Raw genomic sequence first — 24,546 nt, forward strand, 5'->3', positions numbered from 1 at the left:
ACTACGATAGACTTAGTTTTTCTCAGCAGTACAATGATCCAAGACAATTCTAAAAGACTTGTGACGGAAAATACCATCCATACCCAGAGAAAGAACTATAGAGTCTGAGTGCAGATTCAAGCAGACTACATTCACTTTTTAAAATTTGTTTGTTTCTTTTCCATCTTTTTTCCCCTTTAGGTCTGATTCTTCTTTCCCAATATGACTGATAAAGAAATATGTTTAACATTATTGAGCATGTATAACTTACAATAGATTACTTGTTATTATGGGGAGAGGGAGGGGAGGGAGGGACAAAAATAAATTTATAAAAAATGAATGTTGAAAATTATCTTTAGATGTCATTGGGGAAAAATAAATTTTAAAATTAAAGAAAAAAGTGTGGGAGATCTGGGCATGTGTACAGGGAGCACAGGAGTCATGTTAAAGAGAGGTAGAAAGTTGGGGCAGGAACTTTCCCTTCCTACTCTGACCAATGTTGAAAATCAGCCTAGTACGTTGGATAAGGTGATGGTTAATCAGCTGCTTAAGAAGCATTTATTAAGAGTTTATGTTCTGATGAATCGGTCAACAAACATTTCTGTTTTCTTTGCCAGGTACCATCCTGAGTGCTAGGGTTACAGAAAAGGGGTGGAGGTGGCAGTGGGGATGGGGATGGGGATGGGGATGGGTGCTGAGGCTCAATCCCTGCTCTGAAGGAACTCGCCTTTAGAGTGGGAAGGGGCAACTTGCAAACAACTAAGTACCAAAAATACTGTTCAGGGTAAATCAAGGTTAGTCTCAGAGGGAAGGCACTAAGAAGGAATAGGGAAAGCTTCTTGTTGGACAATGGGGTAGAGCCTTGAGGGAATAAGTGAGGCAGAAATGAAAGGGGGGAGAATGAGAGAGAGAGAGAGAGAGAGAGAGAGAGAGAGAGAGAGAGAGAGAAGAGGGGAGAAAGGGATGAGAGAGGGAAACTGCAACTTGGATGGAGGAGAAGAGAAAAAAGAGGGGGAGAAAGAGGGAGACAGAGAAGAGAGAAAAAGGGAGAGGAGAAAAGAAAGTGAGACAAGGAAGAGAAAGAGAGGAAAGAGACAAAAAGAGGAGACAATGAGGGAGAAGTCAGAGAGCATTCCAGTGTCCAAGTGTTACTTGATCATAGAGTGTGTAGTGGAGAATAATGTATTGAGCCTGTAAAGCTAGGAAAGAGCCAGGGTACAAAGGGCATTAAAAGTTCAACATTAGATTTTTTATGTGATCCTGGGGTCAGAAGAAGCCACTGGAGTCCCTTGGAGAGAGGGGTGACCTGGATGACCTGTGATCACTTTTGCTAGTTGAATGGAGGATTGGTGTGGGCAGAGGCTGCAGTCTGAGGTGAACTAGCAGCAGATATTCCAATAGTCCAGGCATGAGATCAGGAGGCTCTGCACTAGGGCAGTGGCAATGTTGAAGGAGAGAAGGAAACCATTAAGGAGGACTGTGCCACCCTACACCAGGTTCTGAAGTGCTGGAATAAAAAGAAAGGGGAAGACATTCTATGTCACCAGGTTCACTTGAGTCAGAGGTAGGTCATATCTCATCTGTAACACCAACTGACGGACCCCGGGTAGCATATTCCCTCAGTTTGCCACATAATGATACCAATAAGATGAGAGGTAGATGTTGCCTCCAAGGGCTGTTTTATATATCCACATGCTTTGCACACTTTAAATAAGTGGTATTCTCAAGGGTGAATGAAATTAGGGTAGAAATTGGTAAAGGGATCCCTTCCAGGAAGAGAACCACATCCTTGAAAATCTTGTCTATGGGAGGAATAACACTTACCTCCTTCCCCACTAGTACTGATGGCCTACAAATTATATTCCTCTCCCCTGCCCATCCCTGAGTCAGGGTTGATCAGACACTGTCATCTTCCCCTTCCTACTTCGTAGACTGATTGCTTTGTATTTTGAGTATTGGTCCATTGATTTCTCTGAGAACTCCCTGAGTTCTACTCAAAGACAAGGAGATCCCTTAATGGTCCAGAATGAAGGTCCCTCTTCCTCCCCCTTGTGCATTTTGTTATTCATCCCTTCCCATCTTCCCTTTTTCCCTGTCCAGCTGCTGTCCTTGAACCTGTGATTTCTGTCTAATATCTGGAACAGACACTAGTGGCTTGCTAATCTGGGATTCAGGCAATCCCCACTGGAGAACAGCAATTTCTGCTTTTTTCCAATAATAGGGTCATGGAAGTGAAGAGTCCCCTGACAGGGTCTCTAAGGAATGTCTTTTATAGTTAACATTTCCCCAGCCTGTCCAGGAAACTTTTCTTTGGAAATACTTCCAAAGTCAACCACAAAATCATTCTCCTCCAAGATATCATAGGAAATGAATGCCAGCTCATTTCTCTGGCCCTTCCTGCCCAAAGGTTACACATCAACCTGGAGGTAGATTTGTGCTTGATATTTGTTTGTTTTTATGACTATTTGAACAAACAGGTGTAAACAGCCATCACTCCCTTAAACCTTCCCAAGGACAGGGTCAAGTTTCTTCTAGAGACTAATAGTTCAACAAGGGCAGAAATTGTGACTTTTTGCCTCAGAGAGGCTCTTTTTCTCCCAGTCCTCATGCCCTCATAGAACCAGATGACAGGGTCCTCTGTTGCTAGAGGGAACCCAAATGGTGGTGCAGATGCACATTCATCATATAAAACAAACTATATTTTAATAAGAATTTGGGGTGATGGGCATGGCTAACATGCTTCCTTTCCACATTTCCTCCCCTTTATGCACCTGCTGTCTTTGTCTTGAGTGCTTGGTGAATGGGAAAGATGAGGCATATGTTAGGAGAAAGGGCAGGAGGTACAGATTTCTAGAAAGAAGAAATGGGGTCAGAGCTCCCCATGGGAAGTTTTGCCATTAATAGTAATTGATACCAAAATTCACTGTGAGGTTGGTGTAGAGTGGGGTCTTCTCTTTGGACATCAAGTGGTACATAAGATTATTCATTCCACTGTAACGCCACTTCAGATGGGTTCTGGAGAGGAGTTTAAACCTGATAGAGGCAAGGAGAAAAAAGATGTGTCTTCTTAAGCCCTACTGTGGCCCACAATCCCCAACCTCTACCCCACCCCATCAATGCCATTCTTATCCTGCCTACTTGTTTAGGGTTTCACCATTTCTGAAGCTTCTTCCTCACAGTCACTTGCAAGGCTGGTAGTCTTGAGTATGATGCTCATTTTACAGACTGTAGTATTGAAGGTTTAGATGGATACAACCATCCATCTATTCCCTCACCTCCACATAAGAGAGTAATCTATGTCATGGCCCAAGGAGAATAATCAGGGAGATGAATTCTCTGAAATTATGAAAGTCTAAGCATGATTCCTTCGCCCTGTTAAGAGTACCCCAAGGGACAACCATTATTTCTTCCCAGAGAATGACTTTAGAGTGATTCCAAAATGACCTCTGAGGTTTTCTCCTTCCCATTATGATGAACCTCTACTTTGGTTACAATTGCTGAGCAAGCTAATGATTCTTCTATAAAATCATTGACCCCGATCATCCTGACCCAAGGGGACTCTGAGACTTCCACCAAAGATAAAACCTTGAGAGGGTTCTCCTATATAATAGTCCCTAACAATCAGGGTCTACTTCTGGAAGAAGGGTCATCTCTAGGTGCTAGCCTTAGAATACTTGAGGAAAGTGATAAATATTTTGAGTTAAACCTTCAATCAATGATGGAGAGAAGGGCAGTGTCCCTTCCCCCATAACTCTCCATCTCCTACCCCTCACCTTTCTGGGTTGGCCTCATTTCCCTTATCATGACCATGCTTCAGCATGTGGTAGCGGCCAAAAGCTGCCGGAGGCCGGGAGATCATCAGTTTATTCAGGGAAATTCTGTGGGGAGAGATGGAACAAGGAACCCCTATCACCTCTTTGCCCTGCTCCCAGCCTCCCTCCCCATCAGATTTAGGTAAGAACTACTCACCTGGATGCTATATCATCATCCTCACCTCCCCAGCCCCAGTAGTTGTTGGAGAAGCCATTGATCTTCAGATAGTGAGTGGGGCTCAGTGCCGTCACCCCCCCAAAATACCTCTGGTAAGGAAGCCTATAAGTGTGAAGGAGAGGCTCGGTCAAATGGAGACCCCTGCTCAGATAGACATCACTGTTGGTGGAATTCTTCTGATGACTGCTTTCCTTAATTTCTACCCAAGGCCCTCCCTTTAGACCCACATGAAAATCCTTCTTTTAACCTGAGAGCTCTGAGACTCCTGAAAACTGTTTCTCTTTGACCCCAAAGGAGTAGGCCCTCCTCTGAGACCCTAAAGATAGCCAGATGTTTCTTGCTTCTAATATAAACTCTTCTCTCTGGCCTCTGGAACAGTACTCCTTTCTTACCTTGGAGGTAAGTCCTTCCACTCTGTCCCATGGATTCCCTGGTCACTTGGACTGTCCTTTTTTCTAACCCCTGAGAGAGCCCCTCATCTGGGACTCTCTAGGATAGCCTTCTTTTCTAACCCCCATGATAGGCCTCTTCATGGTCCCTAGGGTAAACTCCTTTTCTCCAAACTTTCTCCTTGCTCCCCTTTGCCTCCACTTACTTATACTCGAACTTGTCGATGGCCACTGCAACATGCATGGGAAAGGCACTACAGCTATAAATATTGCGGTCATCCTCAGGGATCAGATCCACATCATGGAAGTAAATACACTGCCAATCATTCTCCTTCATGGCCTCCTTGAAGCCCACATTCAATAGCTTCCCTCGGTTAAAGGTATAATTGTCCATCTGGAATAGACATCTCTCAGTAACTAAAACAGTGTATGTCCAGTCTCTCCCATCTCCTATAAACAGGTTCTTCTCTCTCTCTCTCTCTCTCTCTCTCTCTCTCTCTCTCTCTCTCTCTCTCTCTCTCTCTCTCTCTCTCTCTCTCTCTCTCTCTCCCCCTCTCTCTCTCCCTCTCTCTCTCTCTCTCTCTCTCTCTCTCCTAAGTGACTGGCTCAGGGTCACCCAGCTACTAAGTGTCTGAGGCTTGATTTGATCTATAACATTGGTTAGTGCCAATTCCTTCAAATGTCTCCTATTTCTGTACTTGTTTCCATGTTATGCCATCTAGTGACAAACATTTGTTCTCTTTCTCATCTTATTTCTAGTGAAATATAACTTTCTCACAAGCAAGGACTGTTTATTCTTTTGGCCTTATTTTTCCAATGCATAACATACTGCCTTAACCACAATTGACACAGTAAATGTTTGGAGGTTTATGTATCAAAGCAAAACAAGAAAAAATTAAAGTTATTTTAAAGGAGTAAACCAATACAAAACTAAACATCAAAGCTGACCAGAATCCTTTTCCAGGTTGCCTTGGTCATTAGACTTGCTGAGTGGGATTGTTTTCCAGTAAGAACTCAGGAACCATAAAATAGCCAATTTAATTAATATGATTTGAAAAAGTTTTGCATAAACAAAACCAGTGCAGCTGCAATTAAATAGGAAACTCTTTAACAGGAGAAAAAGTCTTTTCAATAAGTTTCCCTGATAAGAGATCCATTTTCAATATGTAAAAAGAACTGATTCATGTGCCCAAAGGGCAACAAAAATGTGCATACCCTTTGACCCAGAAATACCACTACTGGGTCTATACCCTGAAGAGATGAGGAAAAAGGGTAAAAACATCACTTGTACAAAAGTATTCATAGCAGCCCTGTTTGTGGTGGCAAAGAATTGGAAATCAAGTGAATGTCCATCAGCTGGAGAATGGCTTAGCAAACTGTGCTTTATGTACAACATGGAACACTATTGTTCTATTAGAAACCAGGAGGGATGGGAATTCAGGGAAGCCTGGAGGGATTTGCATGAACTGATGCTGAGCAAGATGAGCAGAATCAGAAAAACACTGTACACCCTAACAGCAACATGGGGATGATGATCAACCTTGAGGGGCATGCTCATTCCATCTGTGCAACAACCAGGGTCCAATTTGGGCTATCTGCAATGGAGAATACCATCTATATCCGGAGGAAATAATTGTGGAGTTGGAACAAAGACCAAATATCATTACATTCAATTTAGGAGGAAAAAGACTGTTATCTTAATATGTAATTTTGCTATCTCTTATACTTTATTTTTCTTCCTTAAGGATCTGATTTCTCTCTCATCACATTCAACTTAGAACAATGTACACCATGGAAACAATGTAAAGAATAACAGACTGCCTTCTGGTGGGGGGAGCAAGAATAGGGGGAAAATTGAAAAACTCAAAATAAATAAAATCTTTCTTTTAAAAAAAAGAAACCAATTCAAATTTATTAGAACAAGAAAAACCTGGGAAGATTTGTATGAACTTGTACGATGCAGAGTGAAATGAGCAAGTGATGACAAATTATATAATAATAACAAAATAAAAAACAAATAACCTTTTTTTTCTTTTTTTTAAGGTTTTTTTTTTTTGCAAGGCAAATGGGGTTAAGTGGCTTGCCCAAGGCAACACAGCTAGGTAATTATTAAGTGTCTGAGACCGGATTTGAACCCAGGTATTCCTGACTCCAAGGCCAGTGTTTTATCCACTATGCCACCTAGCCGCCCCAACAAATAACCTTTTAAGATTTCAGAACCCTAATTAATGCAACAAACAACCAACTTTACAGAAATCTCGATGAAGTATGCCACCAGCCTCCCACAGTTTGCTTTTAACCAAAGTGCTTCCGGACAGAAGGCAAGAATGAATACTTACAAACTATGTCCACAGTTCCAAGGGGCTTAAAAATAGAAAAGGATTCTATGTAGGTTTGGACAGCAAAGGCTGAAGCAATGGGAAGTCAATCCAATTAAGAATGAGACTTGTGATTATCTTTCCCATTCGATGTCTTAACTATGGAAGCTGTTAAGACTTCCAGTTTGCCACTAGAGAGGTGATGAATTCAAGATGCAGAGCAAAGTATATATTTTGTCACTAAGGCAGCAGTTTATTTTGCATATTTATTTTTTCTTTTTTTCTTTTTTCAAGGCAATGGGGTTAAGTGACTTGTCCAAAGTCACACAGCTAAGTAAGTATTAAGTGTCTGAGGTCAGATCTCAACTCAGGTCCTCCTGACTCCAGGGTCAGTGCTCTGTCCCTCCCTTGCAGATTTATTAAAAAGGGTTTTAGTTTTCTTTTTTTCCACGTTGAAGGACAAATGCTTGTTAATTGAGAAATAAAGTAAATTTATATACATATATATTAATATGATATACTTTCCCTCTAGAAAGCAACATGAGGGACAGTAGAAGATGAAATATTACATGTAAAAATTTTTTAAAACCTCAGCCTTGGAAACAGTATTGTGTCTTTCATCATCTAAGGCACTTACCTTAACTATCCTATCCATCTTTCTTAGGTTCAAATCTCCCTTTGGTTTTGTGTTTTTAGGGAGAGACCTCTGTGAGTCACTGGGTTCTGTTCTTTTGGAGAAGAGGGCAATAGTTTTTAGTCCCTCAGCCAGACTAGTGAGATCTCCTTCCTCCATGGCCTCACCCCTCCAGTCCCTTACCTGGTGAACCACATAGATGGCATAGTGGATCTGCTGTCGTTGCAAGAAGGGGTGCAGGTGGTAGAGTAGCTGGTGCAGATGCTTTCTCCTGGCCCGGTAGGGGATGATGATGGCTGTGTGATGAAGAGCCCAGCAGTTGGGTGGCTGATAGTGGCCTCCCAGCCGGACCAGTGGGTTCTTCTGAGCAATCTTTTCCAGTGTTAGATTCACTGGAAAGCTCACCTTCAAGGGACCACCTGAGGGGGAGGAGAGGTGACAGGAAATCAGTGAGGCTGGGCCAACTGGTAGCCCCATCCCTCCTGACTCAATGACTGGAGAACAGACATGCCCTGTCCAACACATGCCCAACCCTCTGATTCTCAACAAGAATCGTGAAATCTCAGAGACAGCTGTCATAGAGCATCTAGTTCAAGTTCTGTCGAACTGATAGATGAATTTTCCAGTATGCCACCCACTTCCAAATGGCATGATGGCAATTGTTGGACTGAGCCATACAGTGGGAGATGCAGAGGAGCAGAGCCTTGAAAAGGATGAAAGAAAATTGGTGAATGGCAGGTCTTGAGAGGCTGCTAGGAAAAGAACACTAGACTGTCAGCAGTTAGAATAGATTCAAAAAACCTAGATTCAAATCCTGTTTCGGACTTTTATGTACAAACTGAGGGTCATTAGGCAAATGAGTCACTTCCTTGTTCTCTCTTTCCAAAGAAAATGAACCTTCTAGGTCGATTAGTTTAGTCACCTAATTTTATAATAGAAGAAACTGCGGCACCACAAGCAGGAAGTGGAAGCAGTAGGATTCAAACCCAGGTAAATATGGCTCATTCTTCCTCATTTCAAATTGAAGGTTGGACTAGTTTGTTTTGAATATAGGACACTGGAAAGAGTCTCTAATGTCAGAGGACCTGAGTTCAAATCCTACCTCTGATCCCTACTATTATTACAGTCAAGTTGGACAAATCACTTAACCTTCCTGAATCTCAGTGGTCTCATCTGTAAAATGAGGAGGCTGAAGTATATGGATGTTGAGGTCCCTTCCATCTCTCAGTCATAGGATTGTTGGAAGTAATTGTTGGCAAAGGGGAGAGATTTAGGCCCAGAGTCAAGAAGAGCTGTGTTCTAGCCTCAGATATTTGCTGTGTGATCCTTCTCGAAAGAGAAGGGAAGTGTCAGACACAATGTTGAGTGTTTTGCCCTTAAGGAACTTACCTTCAATCAGGAAAAACATCCTATACAAAAATATAAAAGGGGTAGGGAACAGGGGAGGAAAGGGAATAGGGAAAATCCTCCTTTAGAATGTGGCCCTTAGGGGGCAGCTAGGTGGCACAGTGGATAGAGCACCCGCCCTGGAGTCAGGAGGACCTGAGTTCAAATTCGAACTCAGACACTTAATAATTACCTAGCTGTGTGATCTTAGGCAAGCTACTTAACCCATTGCCTTAAATAATTTTTTTTAAAAGGTAGTATCCCTTGAGCAGAGTTTTGAAGGAGACAGAGACAAGAGGAAGAGTGAGAACATTCCAGTCAAAGTCAACAACCCATGTGTGAGCAAAGCCCCAGCTTTGGAAGATGACTGGATTGTAGAATGGGGAAAGGATGAGACTGGAGATGTAGGAAGGGGTTGTATTGTGGTGGACTATGAATGGGAGAGTTAATATTTTATCCCAGAAGTCATAGGAAACCAAGGAAATTAGTTGGGAAAGGACATGATCAGAACTGTGCTTTGGGAGTTGTGGGGTCAGTGGCTTACAGAGAGAGAGAGAGGGTCCAGAGTCAAGGAAGCCAATTAGAACTTTGCAGGAAGCCAGGCTTGAAGTAGTCCACCTAATTAAATGCTTGGTAAGTGAATGAATGAATGAATGACCACAGAAGTGTAAGGGAGCCCTACACTATCTCTTCCACCATCAAGCAACCATCCCTCTCCCACATCTAATAAAAGTCTCAAGGGCCCAGCTTACTGACAAAAGGTGAGGTCTTGGGGCAGGTGGGCATGTTTTCCTTGGCAAGATCCAAGGGTTGGATTTGGTCCAGGTTGCTGTAGACATCTTTCATCACCAGGGTGGTGGGTGTGAGACTGAGAATGCTGCTGGTGAGGATTTTCAGGATATAGCTGACCGGGTGGTGGTAACCCTGGTGATACAAGACTAACATCATCACCAACTGCAGTCCGAGGAAGATGAGTAGCATTCGGCCTCGTACCGCCATCTTGAAGGCAAAACAGAGGGAGGGTTCTGCTCTGGTCCCTGGGCAGATCTAGTCAACTTTGTCCAGTGGCTCACCTCTTGGCTCCTTGCTAGACTATGAAGAAGGGTCAGGGGGAAAAAGAGGGTGTAGGGACTAGGGATTGGGGGGAAGAATGTGGGAGAGAATATTTAATTCTCATGTCTTGACCACTTTAAAGCTTACAGAAGGCAAGGGAAGGGAGGGGCTTGGGGAGAGGTGACAGTTTATTCCTATTTCACAGATAAATTTATTCAACTCAGAAGTGACCTGCCCACAGTCATTTAGTTCATTGTTAAGATTCAAGATCTGAATCTAGGCCATCTATTCTAACTTCCTTTTGAAAATGAAGAATCTTATTCCTAGAATGAAGAAGTTAAGTGACTCATTCAAGGTCACACAGCTTCTTAAGTCTTAGGGTTAGGATTTGAATCCAGATCATAGGATCATAACTGGAAGGGATTTTAGTGGAAGTGGGCATGGCATCTTAGGGAGAGTACTGACCTGGGAACCAGGAAGGTCTAGGTTCAAATCCTGTCTGAGTCACTTTCTGCCTCTGAGTTTCAGTTTCCTCCTCTGTAAAATGAAGGTAAATGAGGGGGGTTGGGGTGCCTGGTCTCCGGGGTTCATTCCAGTTTTGGATCTCTTATCCTGTGCTCATCAGGTCCCAAAGATGGGAAGTGGCAGAGTCCAAATGGAGTCCACACCTTCAGCCTCCCATGGCATACTGGCTTATCTCCTGTCCCTTTGGATTCAATAATGCAACCTTTTGGAGGGGACTTCCTGGAGAAAGGGGACATTCTGATGCATCAGAAGAGAGCAAGACAATGTTCTGTCTTGAAAAACCAACCCACTGGGGCAGTCAGGAGGACCTGAGTTCAGATCTGCCCTCAGACACTTAATAGCTTTGTGCCCCTGGGCAAGTCACTTAACCCTGTGAGGCATTCCTGCAATTTTCCTTCTCAAAGAAATCAAACAATTAGAGAGAAAAGCACTGTGCTTTTTGGAGAGATTAAAAAAAGGCATGAATTCTCTCTTTTAGCCTTTACAAATTAACCCATTGCTCTATTCTTCAAATTCCATCCAATTCGATTTTGGAAGCTTTCCTAGGTCAGCTGGAGAGTTCAATCCCTCAAACTGGAAAGGACCTCTAATTTCTGGGGAAAGCATGGAAAGATCCTAGATTTAGTGCTAAAAGGGACTTTTGAGGGGCTTCCTGTACAACTAATAGAAACCCTTTGAATAATATGGTCATGTACCCAGCTCTAATGGGGTATGTATGTGTGTGTGTGTGTGAGTGTGTATGAAAGAGATACACACACACACACACACACATAGACCCACAGACATAGAGAGAGACATAGACAGGGACAGACACACACACACACACACACACAGAAAGAGAGAGAGAGAGAGAGAGAGAGAGAGAGAGACCACTACTGTGGGAGCTCCCTGAAGACAAGAGCCAAAGACCTTCCTCAGTATGTTCCTAAGGAGGCCCTGAATCTCTGTAATAACTGGCCAAGCTCCTTCCTGTTCCTGCTGCTAAGCTTCTCTAGCCATAAAACAGGCAGCAGGTGTAGACTATGAAGGACCTTTCTAGCTCTGCCATTCTCTTGTCTATGATTCCTCCCAGCTCTGCTAGTCTCTGTTCCAATCGATGTACCTTCAGAGGACCCCCTGATTGAGTGTAGGAACCATCTTCCTGAAGTGATTGGGGGAAGGATGAAGATAGATGGTCTGAGAATGAGGTGGGGGGAGAGGGCAGAAGCTAACAATGGAGGGAAACTGGGACCCAACTCTGGTGGTCTCCTTTGTTAGACTGAGGAGTCATTGAATGTTAGAGTTGTCTTAGAAGTCTACTAAGTCTAATCTCTGCCTTTTACAGATAGGGAGACCGAAGCCTATGGAAAAGACTTGTTCAAAGGCACCAAGTCCATCAGTTCCAGAGCCAAGACTAGATCTCAAGGGCCAGGGATCTCTCCACAAAGACGGCATTTCCCCGAATCCTGTACCCCACCTCCCAATCCTTATTGGCTTCTTCCTAGTCCCTGACTCATGACTAGTTGTGTTTCCCACTACAGCAGCCCTCCTCCTCCCCCACCTCAGGGGCCTTGGGGAGACCAGGTGCCTCTTCTTCCACTACAATAAGAAACCTGGGAGAGGAAATGAAACCAAGTCTGATGATTAGAACCAGCAGAACCTGAGATTATTAGGCACTTGTGAATGGGAACTTTCCTCCACCTCCCCCACCATTCCATTTGGGGTAGTCCTGGGGGGGGGGGGTCCAAAGAAAGGGGACTAAAATACCTGTGGAGTTGGTTGGTCTAGGCAGAAATGATCTTTCTGTATCTTTAGCCCTTGTTTCTCTGGCTGGAAGCACCCTCTCTCTGAGCTGAAACCTGGAGGAAAGAATGATGAGGCCCACCCTACTGAGTCCCAGTTGCTTTTCAGTCACCTGTTCTTCCCTTCCCCCTTTTGTAAAAACAACTCCTCTCCACCCCCAGATGTTCCCTTCCTTCCCTTTTCAGGTCCCCAGAGATGGTGACCTGGTCTGGGGGTGGGGAGTACAGAACTAAAGGGAGATCTACAAGGACAAGTCCAGTGTATACACACACACACAGACACACACAGACACACACAGACACACACAGACACACACAGACACACACACACACACACACACACACACAGCTAGAGACAGGGATTCCCCGATCACAAACTCATCCAATCCTTTGGCAGGAATGAGGAATCTGGTAGTTACAAAACACACCACTACACCCAGGAACAGTTTATCACACCCAGGGACAGTTATCACACCCAGAGGCACCCAATCACACCCAGGAATAAATCATAGATGCAACCATACCCAAAGACAATTCTCTAACACCAACAGAACCCCAGGCTCATAAATCTGAAACACCAACACAGGCACACTGGCATCCCCAGAGAGAGAGAGAGAGTCCCACCAAAGTCTCCAAAGACCCAGGACTTACTTCCATCCATCCCTCATGTAGGAGGGAGAGACGCCGGCTCCATCTCCCAGTCCTGTTGTTTGCTGTTCTTGGTGACGCACGCTGTCCCTCTCCCTGGCTGATTGGCCAATGTCTGCCACCCTGCTTTCACTCAGACCTTGGGTCAGCTTATTTCTTACAGGACCTTGTAGAAGCGACACATGAACTGTAACATCTAACACTTAAAAGGACACTGGTGATGCCCTGCCCTTTAGGAAGACTCTAAGACCTTAGTTCCACAATGGCCTGGGAGACATTTGCCCTTGAAGATGGTAGAGTAGGTAGAAAAAAGAGTCTGGAGTTAAGATGGACAAAGTTCAATTCCCAACTCAGATGGGTGACCCCAGATGAGTGACTTAACCTCTGTTGCCTCAGTTCCCTTATTATTAAAATGAGAATAATAATTGCACTTATGTGCCTTATTATTAAGCATTAATAAATGTTCATTCTGCTTCCCATAAATGGATCCAAAGCTGACTGGCTCTCCAAAAACTGGCAACTAAGAGTCCAGAGCAACTCTCTAGGAATTCTCGCTGAGCTTGTGGGCCTGGCTACACTGGCACCTGCTGTGCCCCCGGAGCCTAGCTCTGTCTTTTCAGGGCCCCTTGTGGCCCTCCCTGACTGGGGACTTGTAAGTTTTGTCTGTGGTTTCCAATAGAGCAAGTCCTGGCTGCGTTAGCTCCCAAGTCCGCAGACCATGTCAGACAAAAAAGTGCACTCAAACAGGCTAAATAATGAAATCCTGCCCTTGACACAGAATATAGAGCTGCGGGGATCCAAGCACAGGGGATATCAGGGCTGGGAGGGGCACAAGAACAGGGATGTCAGATTTGAACTAGAGGGACTCTGAGTTTCAGAGATGGGAACATGGAATTTCAAAGCTATAGAGACAGTCAGTGTACAAAGAGACGCAACCTAGAACAAAATGTCTGAATCTAGAACAGGGAATGTCAGAGCTACAGGGACTTTAAAATAGAGAATGTTAGAACTAGGAATAAGAAATAGAATATATTTAAGATATAAAACATTAAAAATAGAGAATATATATAATGTATGATATATATAAATATATATAAGATGTAAATATATTTACATCTATTTGATGTAGCAACCTATGGCCATATTCTTCTCTTCATTTTACAAATGAAGAAACTCAGGCTAGAAAGTATTCAATGGCTTGGCCAGGATGCTTAAGTAGCTAGCTGGAGCCTGGAGTCAGGAAAGCTTGTTTTCAAGTCTGGTCTCAGGCACTTAGTAATTTGGCACATAATAAGCATTATATAAATGAATGGCTAGGGTCATGCAAGGAAGGTCCATAGAACATGGACCATAGAATATAAGAGCTGAGAATTCAATGACTATTTGAACCAGCCTGGTTGTGTGTTCTAAGTCTGATGCCTTCTCCTGATACAGAGTTCACCTAGGCTTAGGATTCTCAAGATTCTGGGACTGAAGCCCAGACGTGCAAAGCTTCAGAATGATCCCTGGCTCTGGGGTTCAAATCCCACCTCTGGCCCTTACTATCTCTGTACCTTGGACAAGCCATTTAACTCTAAGTCAAGAGACTGGCCATATGACCTTTGAGGTGCCTTCCTGCTCTAAATCTTGGATGGCCCTGTGACGTAATGCATTTGCTGCCTCACCACCAGCCTCTCCAATTTCCCAGACCTATTAACTCTTAAACAACATCCTTAAGGGACTTGAAATCAGCTATAGAATGACAGGTTAAAGGAGCTGGGGATATTTAACATGGAGAACAGAAAACTGAGTGAGAAGATAATAGAATTCTTTAGGTTTCCTGAAGAAAATCTCTCATCATAGCCTTCAGCTCCTGAATAGAAAGAATAATAATGTGTGATATCACTGATATCATTTTCCATAGGCTTCGGTCTCCCTATCTGTAAAAGGCAGAGATTAGACTTAGTAAACTTCTAAGACAACTCTAACATTCAATGACTCCTCAGTCTAACAAAGGAGACCACCAGTGGAAAGGGCATTGCATTTGGAACTAGAAAGACCTGAGTTCAAATCCAACTTCAGATACTTACTAGTTGTGTGACCCTGGCCAATCCCTTAACCCTGGTTACTTCAGTTTTCTTATCTTTAAAATGAATTACAGAGGGTAATGGCCAACCACCCCAGTATCTTTGATACAAAAACCCTAGGGGTGGCTAGGTGGCACAGTGGATAGAGCACCGGCCGTGGAGTCAGGAGGACCTGAGTTCAAATTCAGCCTCAGACACTTAATAATTACCTAGCTGTGTGGCCTTGGGCAAGCCACTTAACCCCATTTGCCTTGCAAAAAAAAAGAAAACCCTAAATGAGGTCACATGCATAGATATTTATACACACACACACATATATACACACACACATACACACACACACACATATACATATATATATATATATATAAATATATATATATATATATACATATGAGGTCACAGAAAGTCAGACATGGTAGCACTTTCCACTATTGTTGTAAGAACAAAAGAGAATATATTCTTAAAGTGTTTTGCAAAATTTCAAGTGTGTGATAAAAATGCTAGCTGTTATTACTGTCATTGTCAGGATATTAGGAGACACCCTGTTTTCCAGAGCTCAGGTCCAGCCAAGCAAGCTGTATCTTGAGTTTGGAATAACAACAGTCGTCTATTCTCACCTTCTGGAACCGATGGTCCCTGAGATTGAGAAAATACCAACAGGTCCAGACAGGAAGACTTTGCTATGAATGGACTTTTTGTCACTAGACAACCTTGCCTTGCTATTGCTGTTGTACCTCACTACTGTTGCTAAACTATGTTGTTTGAAAGCCACAAATATATATATCAAGGTTCAGTCATGCTAAAACAGGTTCCCCCTTTAGGGTCAAGGCTCCATATGTGACTAGATCCCCTCCTTGCTTGCAAACCATTTCCTTCATTTTGAAATCTGCTTGATTCCGGACTCTCCTGTCTCAAGTCTGTTCTGTTTGGCCCCGGCCATCCAAAGATTAAAGGCTGGTTCCACCTGGTTGACTTCATTATCAACTCCCTCTTCTGCAACATGCTAGAAGCCCTTCTAGTTCCAGAAATGGGATCCCATGACTGAGCTCAGAGTTACGTAGAGAATTATGCCATTTTCCTTCATTTGCATCCCAAAGTTGAGAATAGAAAACGAAACATGCTATTGAAAACTCCCCCAGTGCAGAAGAACTAAAAGCCACAGCCCATCTGTTGGGTGGATAAAGGTTCCCAGGTCTGGGACAAGGAGTGGGGGAGGAACAGTCTGATCTTTTCAAGACCAAAAATAATAACCCTCAAATAATGGACTTCAACAGCCCTGACCACCCCCTCCTTTTTGTCTGAGTCCCACCCTCTTTTTTAATAACCAAATTAAACTGATTCCCATATTTCCAGAAGGGAAATCCAATGTCTACCTAAAATCCCAGGCTTCCCTTCAGGCCAGGTCAATGTCAGATTCTCCAAGAAAAGGCCCAGTACCAGTGCCCCCCCCTTCCTTTTATCCCCTGTTCTGTTTTAGAATCAGACTCTCAGAATTGAGGGCCTCAGGATCCACCTAGTCCAACCCACACCTGATCAGGAATCAAAAATCCAGCTTCCAGACTCTGGGCAAGTCATTGAATCTTTATTTCAGTTTCCAGATCCACAGAATGGGGGTGCTACTAAGAGTCACCTTCTAAAATGGTTGTGAGGATCAAATTGCAAGATGCTTTGCAAACTTAAAGCAGTACATTAAAATGCTAAATAAAACAAGGATCCCTTGGTCGCATCTAGGTCTCTGTTGACATGCAGCCTAAAGTAAGACAAAGACTGTTGGGGAGTGAAGGATGGGCTGAATGAGGTTGAATGACCCTGAAGCTGAGGAGTCAGACTAACCAGTGAGGAAGGTCTATAATATGTCCCTGTTCTTGGCTTCCCTTTCTTGACCCAGACAGATATTGGGGTGGAGCCAGGAAGGAAGAAGAAGATGGAAGCTTGCTGCAACAGAATACAAGTCCAGGCATCCTACCTAGATGTTATAGGAGATAGTTCAAGTTGGAAGGGACCTTAGGGACGCTGCAGCCCAAATCTCTGGTTTATAAATGAGGAGCTGAGAAGTCCCTGCCCTTCTCTAAGCCCCTCAGATGCTTGTCCTCCATGTGCAAAGGACATCCCTCCTCACCTCTACCTTCCCCTACCTTCCAGACTTTGTTCACATCCCAACTTGTGTAAAAAAACTTTTTTGCCACCCTTTATCCCCAGCCCCCATTTGCCACCTCCAGATGCCAATGGCTTCTCTCAGATTGTCCTCCACCCGCTCTTCAGAAGAGCCATTGTAGACAGTTTTTATATGTCTTCTGCATTAATGCATGAGCTCTTCCAGAGCAAGGACTATTTTTGCTTTTCTCTGTCTTAACAGTGTTTAGTTAAGTTTCTAGCACATAGTAGGAGATTACTGAATATTTGTTGACCCACTAAGCTTTCCATCAAACCAGGTTGTGTCCTCCAGGGGCTTTAATGATTGGAGTCAGAGACTGGGAAGAGGGAGGGGAGACAAGTCAGGTGGAGACAGAGGAAAAGATGGGAAAAGGTCATTGTGAAGCCTTGGGTGGGGAGGGGGTGGATGAAGAATTCTCAGTAATATTTCCCGCTGGTCTATCAGGTGCTTCTTCAGAGTCTCAAACACCTTAAGATTTACAAATTTTATAGCACCAATCCCAAAAGGTCCTCCCCGCCCCCGAAAGCAAAGGGAGGTTTAGTGGCTTACCCAGGGTTATACAGGGAGTATGTGGCTGAGGCTAGATTTGATCTCAGCTCTTTCTGAAGTCCACAGATCTATGCACCATGACATCACCTAGAGGTATTATTTGTGTGAATTATCCAAAATTTGGTATTATCTGGTTTGCGGATTATTGTCATTAACTCCCTTTCCCACTCTTAACTTTCTCTCCATTCCCAAAAGAGTTGAAAACAAAGGGAGCCCCTCATCCATTTAGGAAAGAAAAAAAAGAGGGGGGGGGAATCAGACTTTTTCCAAAGGCTCCACTGTCATAGGAATTGCTCCAGGGCTCCCCACTGTGGTCCACAGCTATTCTAAACCCAAAGATGAGAGTAGGATGGCCAGCCCTGTTCCTCTCCCAGGTCTGGGTCACCAAGAACATTCTCTGGATAACTTCCATCAACTCCCATGGTTGAATTCTCATCTCTCTTCAGATATAAATATATAATCAGCTTTAAAATTGGAAGGATTAATTTTCAAGAGACCATTAAATCTAAACTCACTTAATGGATAAGGAAACTGAGGCAGAAAGCACATTATAAATAATGTGCCTAGTCACAAAACTAGTAAATATTTTGAAGAATTTTAATTCCTAAACATGGTGGCCTCTGCCTGCCTCATCATCTCTCCTAAGCTATGGTTCTGAAGCAACAGTTGGATAGGTGGACAGCACCAAGCAGAAATTACAAAGTCAACATGATCAAAATTGAATTTCTCTTTCCTCCAAATCCCTTCTAGCTTCTATCTCCCCATTTTTATCTGAGGCACCACCATCCCCCATTCAGCAAAAGTCAAGTTAAGATGGAGCAATTCTTCTGGAGATGAAAAAAGGAGATATGTAAAGGACTTTGGAAACCTTAAAGTGCTCTATAAATGTAACATTATTATTAATCCTATTATTTTCAAATCTTTTCCTTTGCATTTTTACTAAAATTGAATCGTAGGCCAGCTAGGTGGCACAGTTGGGGTAGCTAGGTGGTACAGTGGATAGAGCACAAGCCCTGGAGTCAGGAGTACCTGAGTCCAAATCTGGCCTCAGACACTTGATAATTACCTAGCTGTGTGGCCTTGGGCAAGTCACTTAACCCCATTGCCTTCCAAAAAACTAAAAAAAAAAAAATGAATTGCTAGACTAAGTGGTATGGCTGATAGAACTCCAGCTCTGGAGTCAGGAAGACTTGAGTTCAAATTTGACCTCAGACAATTAACACTAACTTGATCTTGGGCAAGTCATTTAACCTATCATCCAGGTCCATCTCTGGTGGTTCCAATTCATTTCTGGTTACTGGACCCAGATGGCTCCAGAAGAGACAGGACAGAATCCCCCCACTCAAATTCAATTCACTTGCTTGTCATGACTTCACCTCCCTGAGAATGAAGGACAATCATCATCATCAAAATCAAATTTCAATACTCAGGTGAAAGAGTTGTCTGGGCAGTTAAAATGCAGAGTAGGAAGATTCAACCAGAAGGTTCCAACAGGCCACCATCAGCCAGGAGGTTCCCACCAAAGTTCTTAAAAAAAAAAAAAACAACAGCCTTTTGTCTCTTCTAGCTAAGATATCCCCAGGCTGGGTTCCAAATCAATCTACCCAGAAACAAATTTAACTGTTCCAGGTCTGCACCGTGACTGCCTTGCTTGTCACTGTCCTGTTGGTGGGGAAAAGGTTCATGCGTACTTCCCCAGCTCCTCCAGGGTTCTGGCCCACAGCATCTCCCACTTGTTTCCTTCTCTGTAGGCCTCCATCTGAAAGTAGGCCTTCATCACCTCTTGCTCAGACCACTGCAGTCACTTCCTAATTGGTCTCCCTGCCTCAGGTCTCCTCCACCATCCAATCAATCCTTCCACACCATTGCCAAACTGATATTTCACTAACAGAGTTCTGACCAAGCTACTCCCCTCCTCAAGGACATCTAGTGTCTCCCTTCTGCTTGTAACATAAAATACTAACTCATTGGCTTCCTAACAATTCCTTTCTTTCACACACTTTAAATTCCAGCCCAACAAACTTTGGGGGCTATTGCCTGTATGTAACATCCCATGACAAGCCAGGTATGTTCTTTCTCCTCAACTCTACCTCATAGAATTTCAGACTTCCTGCAGGAGTCATCTCTTATTGGTCTACCCTGATTCCCTTTAGTCAAGTTGCCAGGACTCTCTTATCACAAATTATTCTGTATTGACTTACTTTGAGTTTTTTATGCATGGTCCCCACATCCTCTCCCATCTCCAGAATATAAGCTCTTTGTAAATAGGATTGATTTTCTTTTTCTTTTTGAATTTGTACCCTTAGCCCGTCACACAGTAGGAAATTAATCCAAGGTAGTTGAATGAAATGAATGACTACTCCCTACACTATCTCTCTCTCTCTCTCTCTCTCTCTCTCTCTCTCTCTCTCTCTCTCTCTCTCTCTCTCTCTCTCCAATAAGACCCTCTAGCCAAAGACTAGGGATCCATTATTGAAGGTTGGAGAGACTGATCACAAAGATCCCTTATGATCTTATACAAGTCATTTGTCTACTTAGAGGAGCCTCAGTTCTCTCCAGGGGAAGAGCAAAGAGATCTGTCTAAAAGTGTCCTCTGAGGTCCTTTCCATTCTAGATCAATGAGCCTATGAAAGTCACCTCCAGACTGGGATGTGTGGTTGGTTTAGACCTTCCTAATGCTGGGCAGTGAATCTTTGTATCTTGGCCAGACATCACTGCTGACAGTCAATGCATGGAGCCTAGACTGTACAGGAGGAGGAAAATGAAATGAATGGTCTTCAAGAGACTGAGGAGTCCTGGTTTATGTATGTAGTGCAGTAGATGAGAGCTGTATGACCCAAGGTTTGCTGCAGTAACTCAACCTCAATACTCCTCAGTTTCCAGGTGAACGATGATTTGATGACCTCAGAAGTGGTCACTTCCAGCTCCAAATCTAAGTGGGTGGGGGACCGAGGATTAGAGGGACAGTAATTTACCCAGAGGGATGACATAGGCCCAGAGCAGCCCCTGATGCCCACAGCTGGGTTAGCCCAGGGATTGTGAATGTTTTTGAATTCTCTATCTGAAATGGAAAGGTACCTTCCAGGTCACCTGACTAGTTTCCAAAACACTCTTCAAGTAATCAAGGGCCACCAGGGGAACAATTTCCTAGTCTCAACTCTATACCTTTCTGTCCAGGGACAGAAGAACCCCTGAGATAATCTGCTTGCCCCACCCCCACCCCATTTTTGTAGGTTTTAAAGTCCTAGATCCCCATTTTCACACTGATACATAATGGGCAGTAGTTGGATGACACTGTGTGGAGAGGGCCAGACCAGGAGTCAGCAAGATCTGAATTCAAATCTGGTCTCAGACTCTAACTTGATTGAGTGACCCTGTGCAAGCCATATAATGTCTTTTTTGTCTTAATCCTCCAAGAGAATCAGACACCATGATCAATAGAGCTCCATTTTTCTATGGGGGGATCTATGTCTCTCTTAGGCCACTATCTTTTTTTTTTTAGGTTTTTTTTTTTTTTGCAAGGCAATGGGGTTAAGTGGCTTGCCCAAAGTGTTTAAGGTCAGATTTGAACTCAGGTACTCCTGACTCCAGGACTGGTGCTCTATCCACTGTGCCACCTAGCCACCCCTTGGGTGTCTATCTTTTTTTTAATATTTAATATTTATTTATTATCACTTTGTACAATTTTTGTATACATTAATAAAATATTCTTGTTTAAGAGTAAACAAAATACCCCCTCCCCCCAAAAAAATATAGATTCACTTGAGCGATAAAGTAAAGGGGAGAGAAAAAAATTAAAATAAAAAAATAGTAATAATTGTAGTTATGGCCAGGTGGCGCAGTGGACAGAGCACCAGTCCTGGAGTCATGAGCACCCAAGCCCACATCCCACCCCGTACACCCAACAATCACCCAGCCGTGTGACAGGCAAGCCACCGAACCCCACTGCCCTGCAAAAACCAAAAAAAGAAAAAAGAAAAAAGAAAAAAAAACCAAATAAAATAAAATAGTAATAATAGTAGGGGTGGCTAGGTGGCGGACAGAGCATTGGCCCTTGAGCCAGGAGCACCTGGGTCCAAATCCAGCCTCAGACATTGGGTGTCTATCTTTACATTTCTCTCTGGGGAAATATAACTCTACACGGGAAGGGGGAGTGGGGTAGGAGGAGAATGATGTTTGTCCTTCCTTCTCTAAGAAGACATTGACAGGGGCAGATAGCTAGCCAGTCAGGAGGACCTGGGCGCAAATCTGACATTTAATTATTTAGCTGTGTGATCTGGAGTAAATTACCTAAAACCATTGCTTTACCAAAAAAAGGGGGGGGGGGGGAATCATAGCATCCGGGAGGTGATGCCATGACAAGCATGTGCATTGGATTTGAGTACGGGGAGGGGAGCTGTGCTAAGTCACCAACCTCACTTTAACCTCCGGAACCATCTGGAGATGGCCTTGGATGCCAGGCAATCAGGGGTAGGTGACTTGCCCAAGGTCACACAGCTAATAAGTGGCAAGTGTCTGAGGACAGATTGGAATTCTCGTCCTCATGACTCCAAGGCTCCACCTAGCGGATAGAGCTCTGGCTTTAGAGGCAGGAAGACCTGAGTTCGAGTTCTATCTCAGACAATTGACTGTGGTGGGAGGATATCTGTTTTTCTAAGGGAGAGAAAATCTCATTAGCAATGCTTCCCGTCTGTCTCTGGAGGTCTTTGGTCTGGAGGGTTTTGTTTCTTTATCCCTTGGGAGATGCCAAGGTTATTACTCCCCTTTTTGTGGAAGTCGGAGGGAGGAGTCTACATCCTCCCTCCGCGTCCCACCTCCTTAAGGAGTATCTGTCTGGGTGCGAGTGGGAAGGGGTGAATATCTCTGTGTGAGGCAGGGTGCGGGATCTCCATCTCTCTCAGTAAAGCGGGAGCGACTGTTTCTTTCAGAAATGAAGGGGGAATCTCCATCTCTCATCCTTTGGAAGAAGAGAATTTCCCATTTTTACCCCCTGTCTTTAGGGGTGTTTCTCTGCGGTGGGGGAGGAAGGGATCTCTATCTCTCCGGGAAGGTGTCCCCCTTTTTTTGCGTGGGGGGGATCTCTATCTCTCTCCCTATGGGAAAGTGTCTCTCTGGGGAGGGATCCCCTCCTCTTTAGCAAGAATCTCTGCAGCGTTTCTGGTTCCTCCCTTTTGGAGGGTGTCTCCATCATCCTAAGGGTGGGGACGAGGATGGGGAAGGGATCCTTCATCTCAGCCTCTTGAGGAAGATGTCTCTGTTTTTCTCCGTTCCCTGGGCACCACGCATCCCTCACCTGGCCTGGGGCTCCACGGGTGGCCTCTCCCAGCCTTGGGGGTTCGGGTGGGGGGGAAGGAGTTGGCCTTGGAGAAGGGGTGTTTCTGCTTCCGTTTTCTGTAACGCTTCCCCAGGAGAGGGGCGCGTGCATGCGACCAGGGAACCCCAGAGCACGCGTCCCCTTCTGGTCCCCCCATTTCCCACCCAGCCCCAGCACACACCCAGATTCCAACCTATAAACTCTGCGTTATTCAGACTCCTTCCCACCCCAAGGTGGGGGAGGAGATCTGGTTTGGAAAAGTGGTAAAAGGGGGCGGCCAGGTGGCGTAGTGGATAGACCGCGGGTCCTGGAGTCAGGAGGACATTTTCGACCTCAGACATTTAATAATTGCCTAGCTGTGTGACCTTGGGCAAGTCACTTAACTCCATTACCTTAAATATTTCTTTTAAAAAGTGGTAAAGGCAGAGTGCACTCTGGGATGGGGAGAAGAGGAGAAGAGCTCCTGGAGGAGGTGGCTCCAGAGCCAGACCTTGAAAGTCAAGAGATATTGAGACAGGACCCTCCAGACGGGGCACAAATTGGTGAAAATATGCTGAGACTGGAGGGGGAAGGATAGGCAGCCAGCATAGAATGAAGGACCACTCATGATTTAAATCAGTAAGACTGGGCCCAGAAAGCTTAAGCTAAAGTTATATAAGTATCAAGTTTCTGGTAGGATTTGAACTCACATCCTCTGACATACAAAATCTTTTTCATTGTAAGGTACCTTTTTAATTCTACAATGCAGGTTTGAGTGGAATGAGTGTGTTTTCTACAAGAAGCAATAATGATGAGGGTGATATAGCTAGGTGGTACAGTGGCTAGAGTACCACCCTAGAGCCAGGAGGACCTGAGTTCAAATCTGCCCTCAGACACTTAATAATTACCTAGTTGTATGGCCTTGGGCAAATCACTTAGCCCCATTGCCTTTCAAAAAAACAAAAAACAAAAAAAATAACCAATTAATCAAAGAGAATATTACAATGAGAGGTGGATTGATTTTAATGAGTGGTTGGGGGATATAACTTTAATTCTATCTTTACTTCTAAATTGTCCAACCTGGGGCAAATAATCAAAGAATGTATCCCCACTCATACTTATTATATAGAATACAGTGGGCTTCCCCACCTTAGATTAAATCCCTCTGTAAAATTGGGTGGAGTCTTAACAAGATTGAGAAATTTAATTCAATCTCATTATCAGCAGTGTCCTTCAGAGACTGGACAACCTACAGGATTCTGAAAAACTTGTGGTTCTAATTCAATAACTGCTTATTAATATGAGAGAGAAATAATAATTGCTCTCAGATGCTGTATCATTCAGTGCATCAGTTTTTGTATTGCATTACTTCATTGATTATGGCATCTTTTAGCAATATTTAGTTTCTTTGTCTCTTTAATTAGTGCTATTTTTGTTTTTGCTTTGTCTGAGATCTTAACTGCTACCCCAGCGTTTTATTTATGTATTTATATTTCAGCTGAAGAATAATAGTGTTTGTTCTAGCTACTTATCTTTACTCTGTGTCTCTGCTTCAAATGTGGTTTTTCTTTTAGTTTTTGCAAGGCAATGGGATTAAGTGACTTGTCCAAGGTCACACAGCTAGGTAATTATTAAGTGTCTGAGGCCAAATTTGAACTCAGGTCCTCCTGACTCCGGGGCTGGTGTACTATCCACTTCACCACCTAGCTGCCCCTCAAATGTGTTTTTTATAAAAGATTACTTCACCTCTTATCTATTCTTTTCAGCTCTGGTCTCT

At 43.8% G+C, this 24,546-nt stretch overlaps 1 protein-coding gene across 5 annotated transcripts; it reads right to left on the reverse strand.

The window, feature by feature from the left end:
• Positions 1–508: 508 nt before the first annotated feature.
• On the reverse strand, positions 509–22,879 carry LOC141509746 (beta-1,4-galactosyltransferase 3-like). Of its 5 annotated transcripts, XM_074219512.1 has the most exons (12): positions 22,770–22,879; positions 17,477–17,563; positions 12,707–12,869; positions 12,021–12,112; positions 10,215–10,286; positions 9,449–9,827; positions 7,494–7,729; positions 4,565–4,752; positions 3,949–4,071; positions 3,753–3,857; positions 2,894–3,012; positions 509–1,486 (listed from the first exon to the last, which is right to left on the reverse strand). In XM_074219512.1, the coding sequence occupies exons 6-12, from the start codon at positions 9,693–9,695 to the stop codon at positions 1,467–1,469; spliced, it is 1,038 nt and encodes a 345-aa protein (XP_074075613.1). In that variant the 5' UTR covers positions 9,696–9,827; positions 10,215–10,286; positions 12,021–12,112; positions 12,707–12,869; positions 17,477–17,563; positions 22,770–22,879; the 3' UTR covers positions 509–1,466. The 5 variants fall into 5 exon arrangements, with proteins under 5 accessions (XP_074075613.1, XP_074075614.1, XP_074075612.1 ...); XM_074219513.1 differs by lacking the exon at positions 17,477–17,563 and having other exon boundaries at positions 9,449–9,620; XM_074219511.1 differs by lacking the exon at positions 17,477–17,563 and having other exon boundaries at positions 9,449–9,695.
• Positions 22,880–24,546: the final 1,667 nt, after the last annotated feature.

Source organism: Macrotis lagotis, chromosome 1 (genome assembly GCF_037893015.1).
Source record: "Macrotis lagotis isolate mMagLag1 chromosome 1, bilby.v1.9.chrom.fasta, whole genome shotgun sequence".
NCBI classification, from domain to species: Eukaryota; Metazoa; Chordata; class Mammalia; order Peramelemorphia; family Peramelidae; genus Macrotis; species Macrotis lagotis.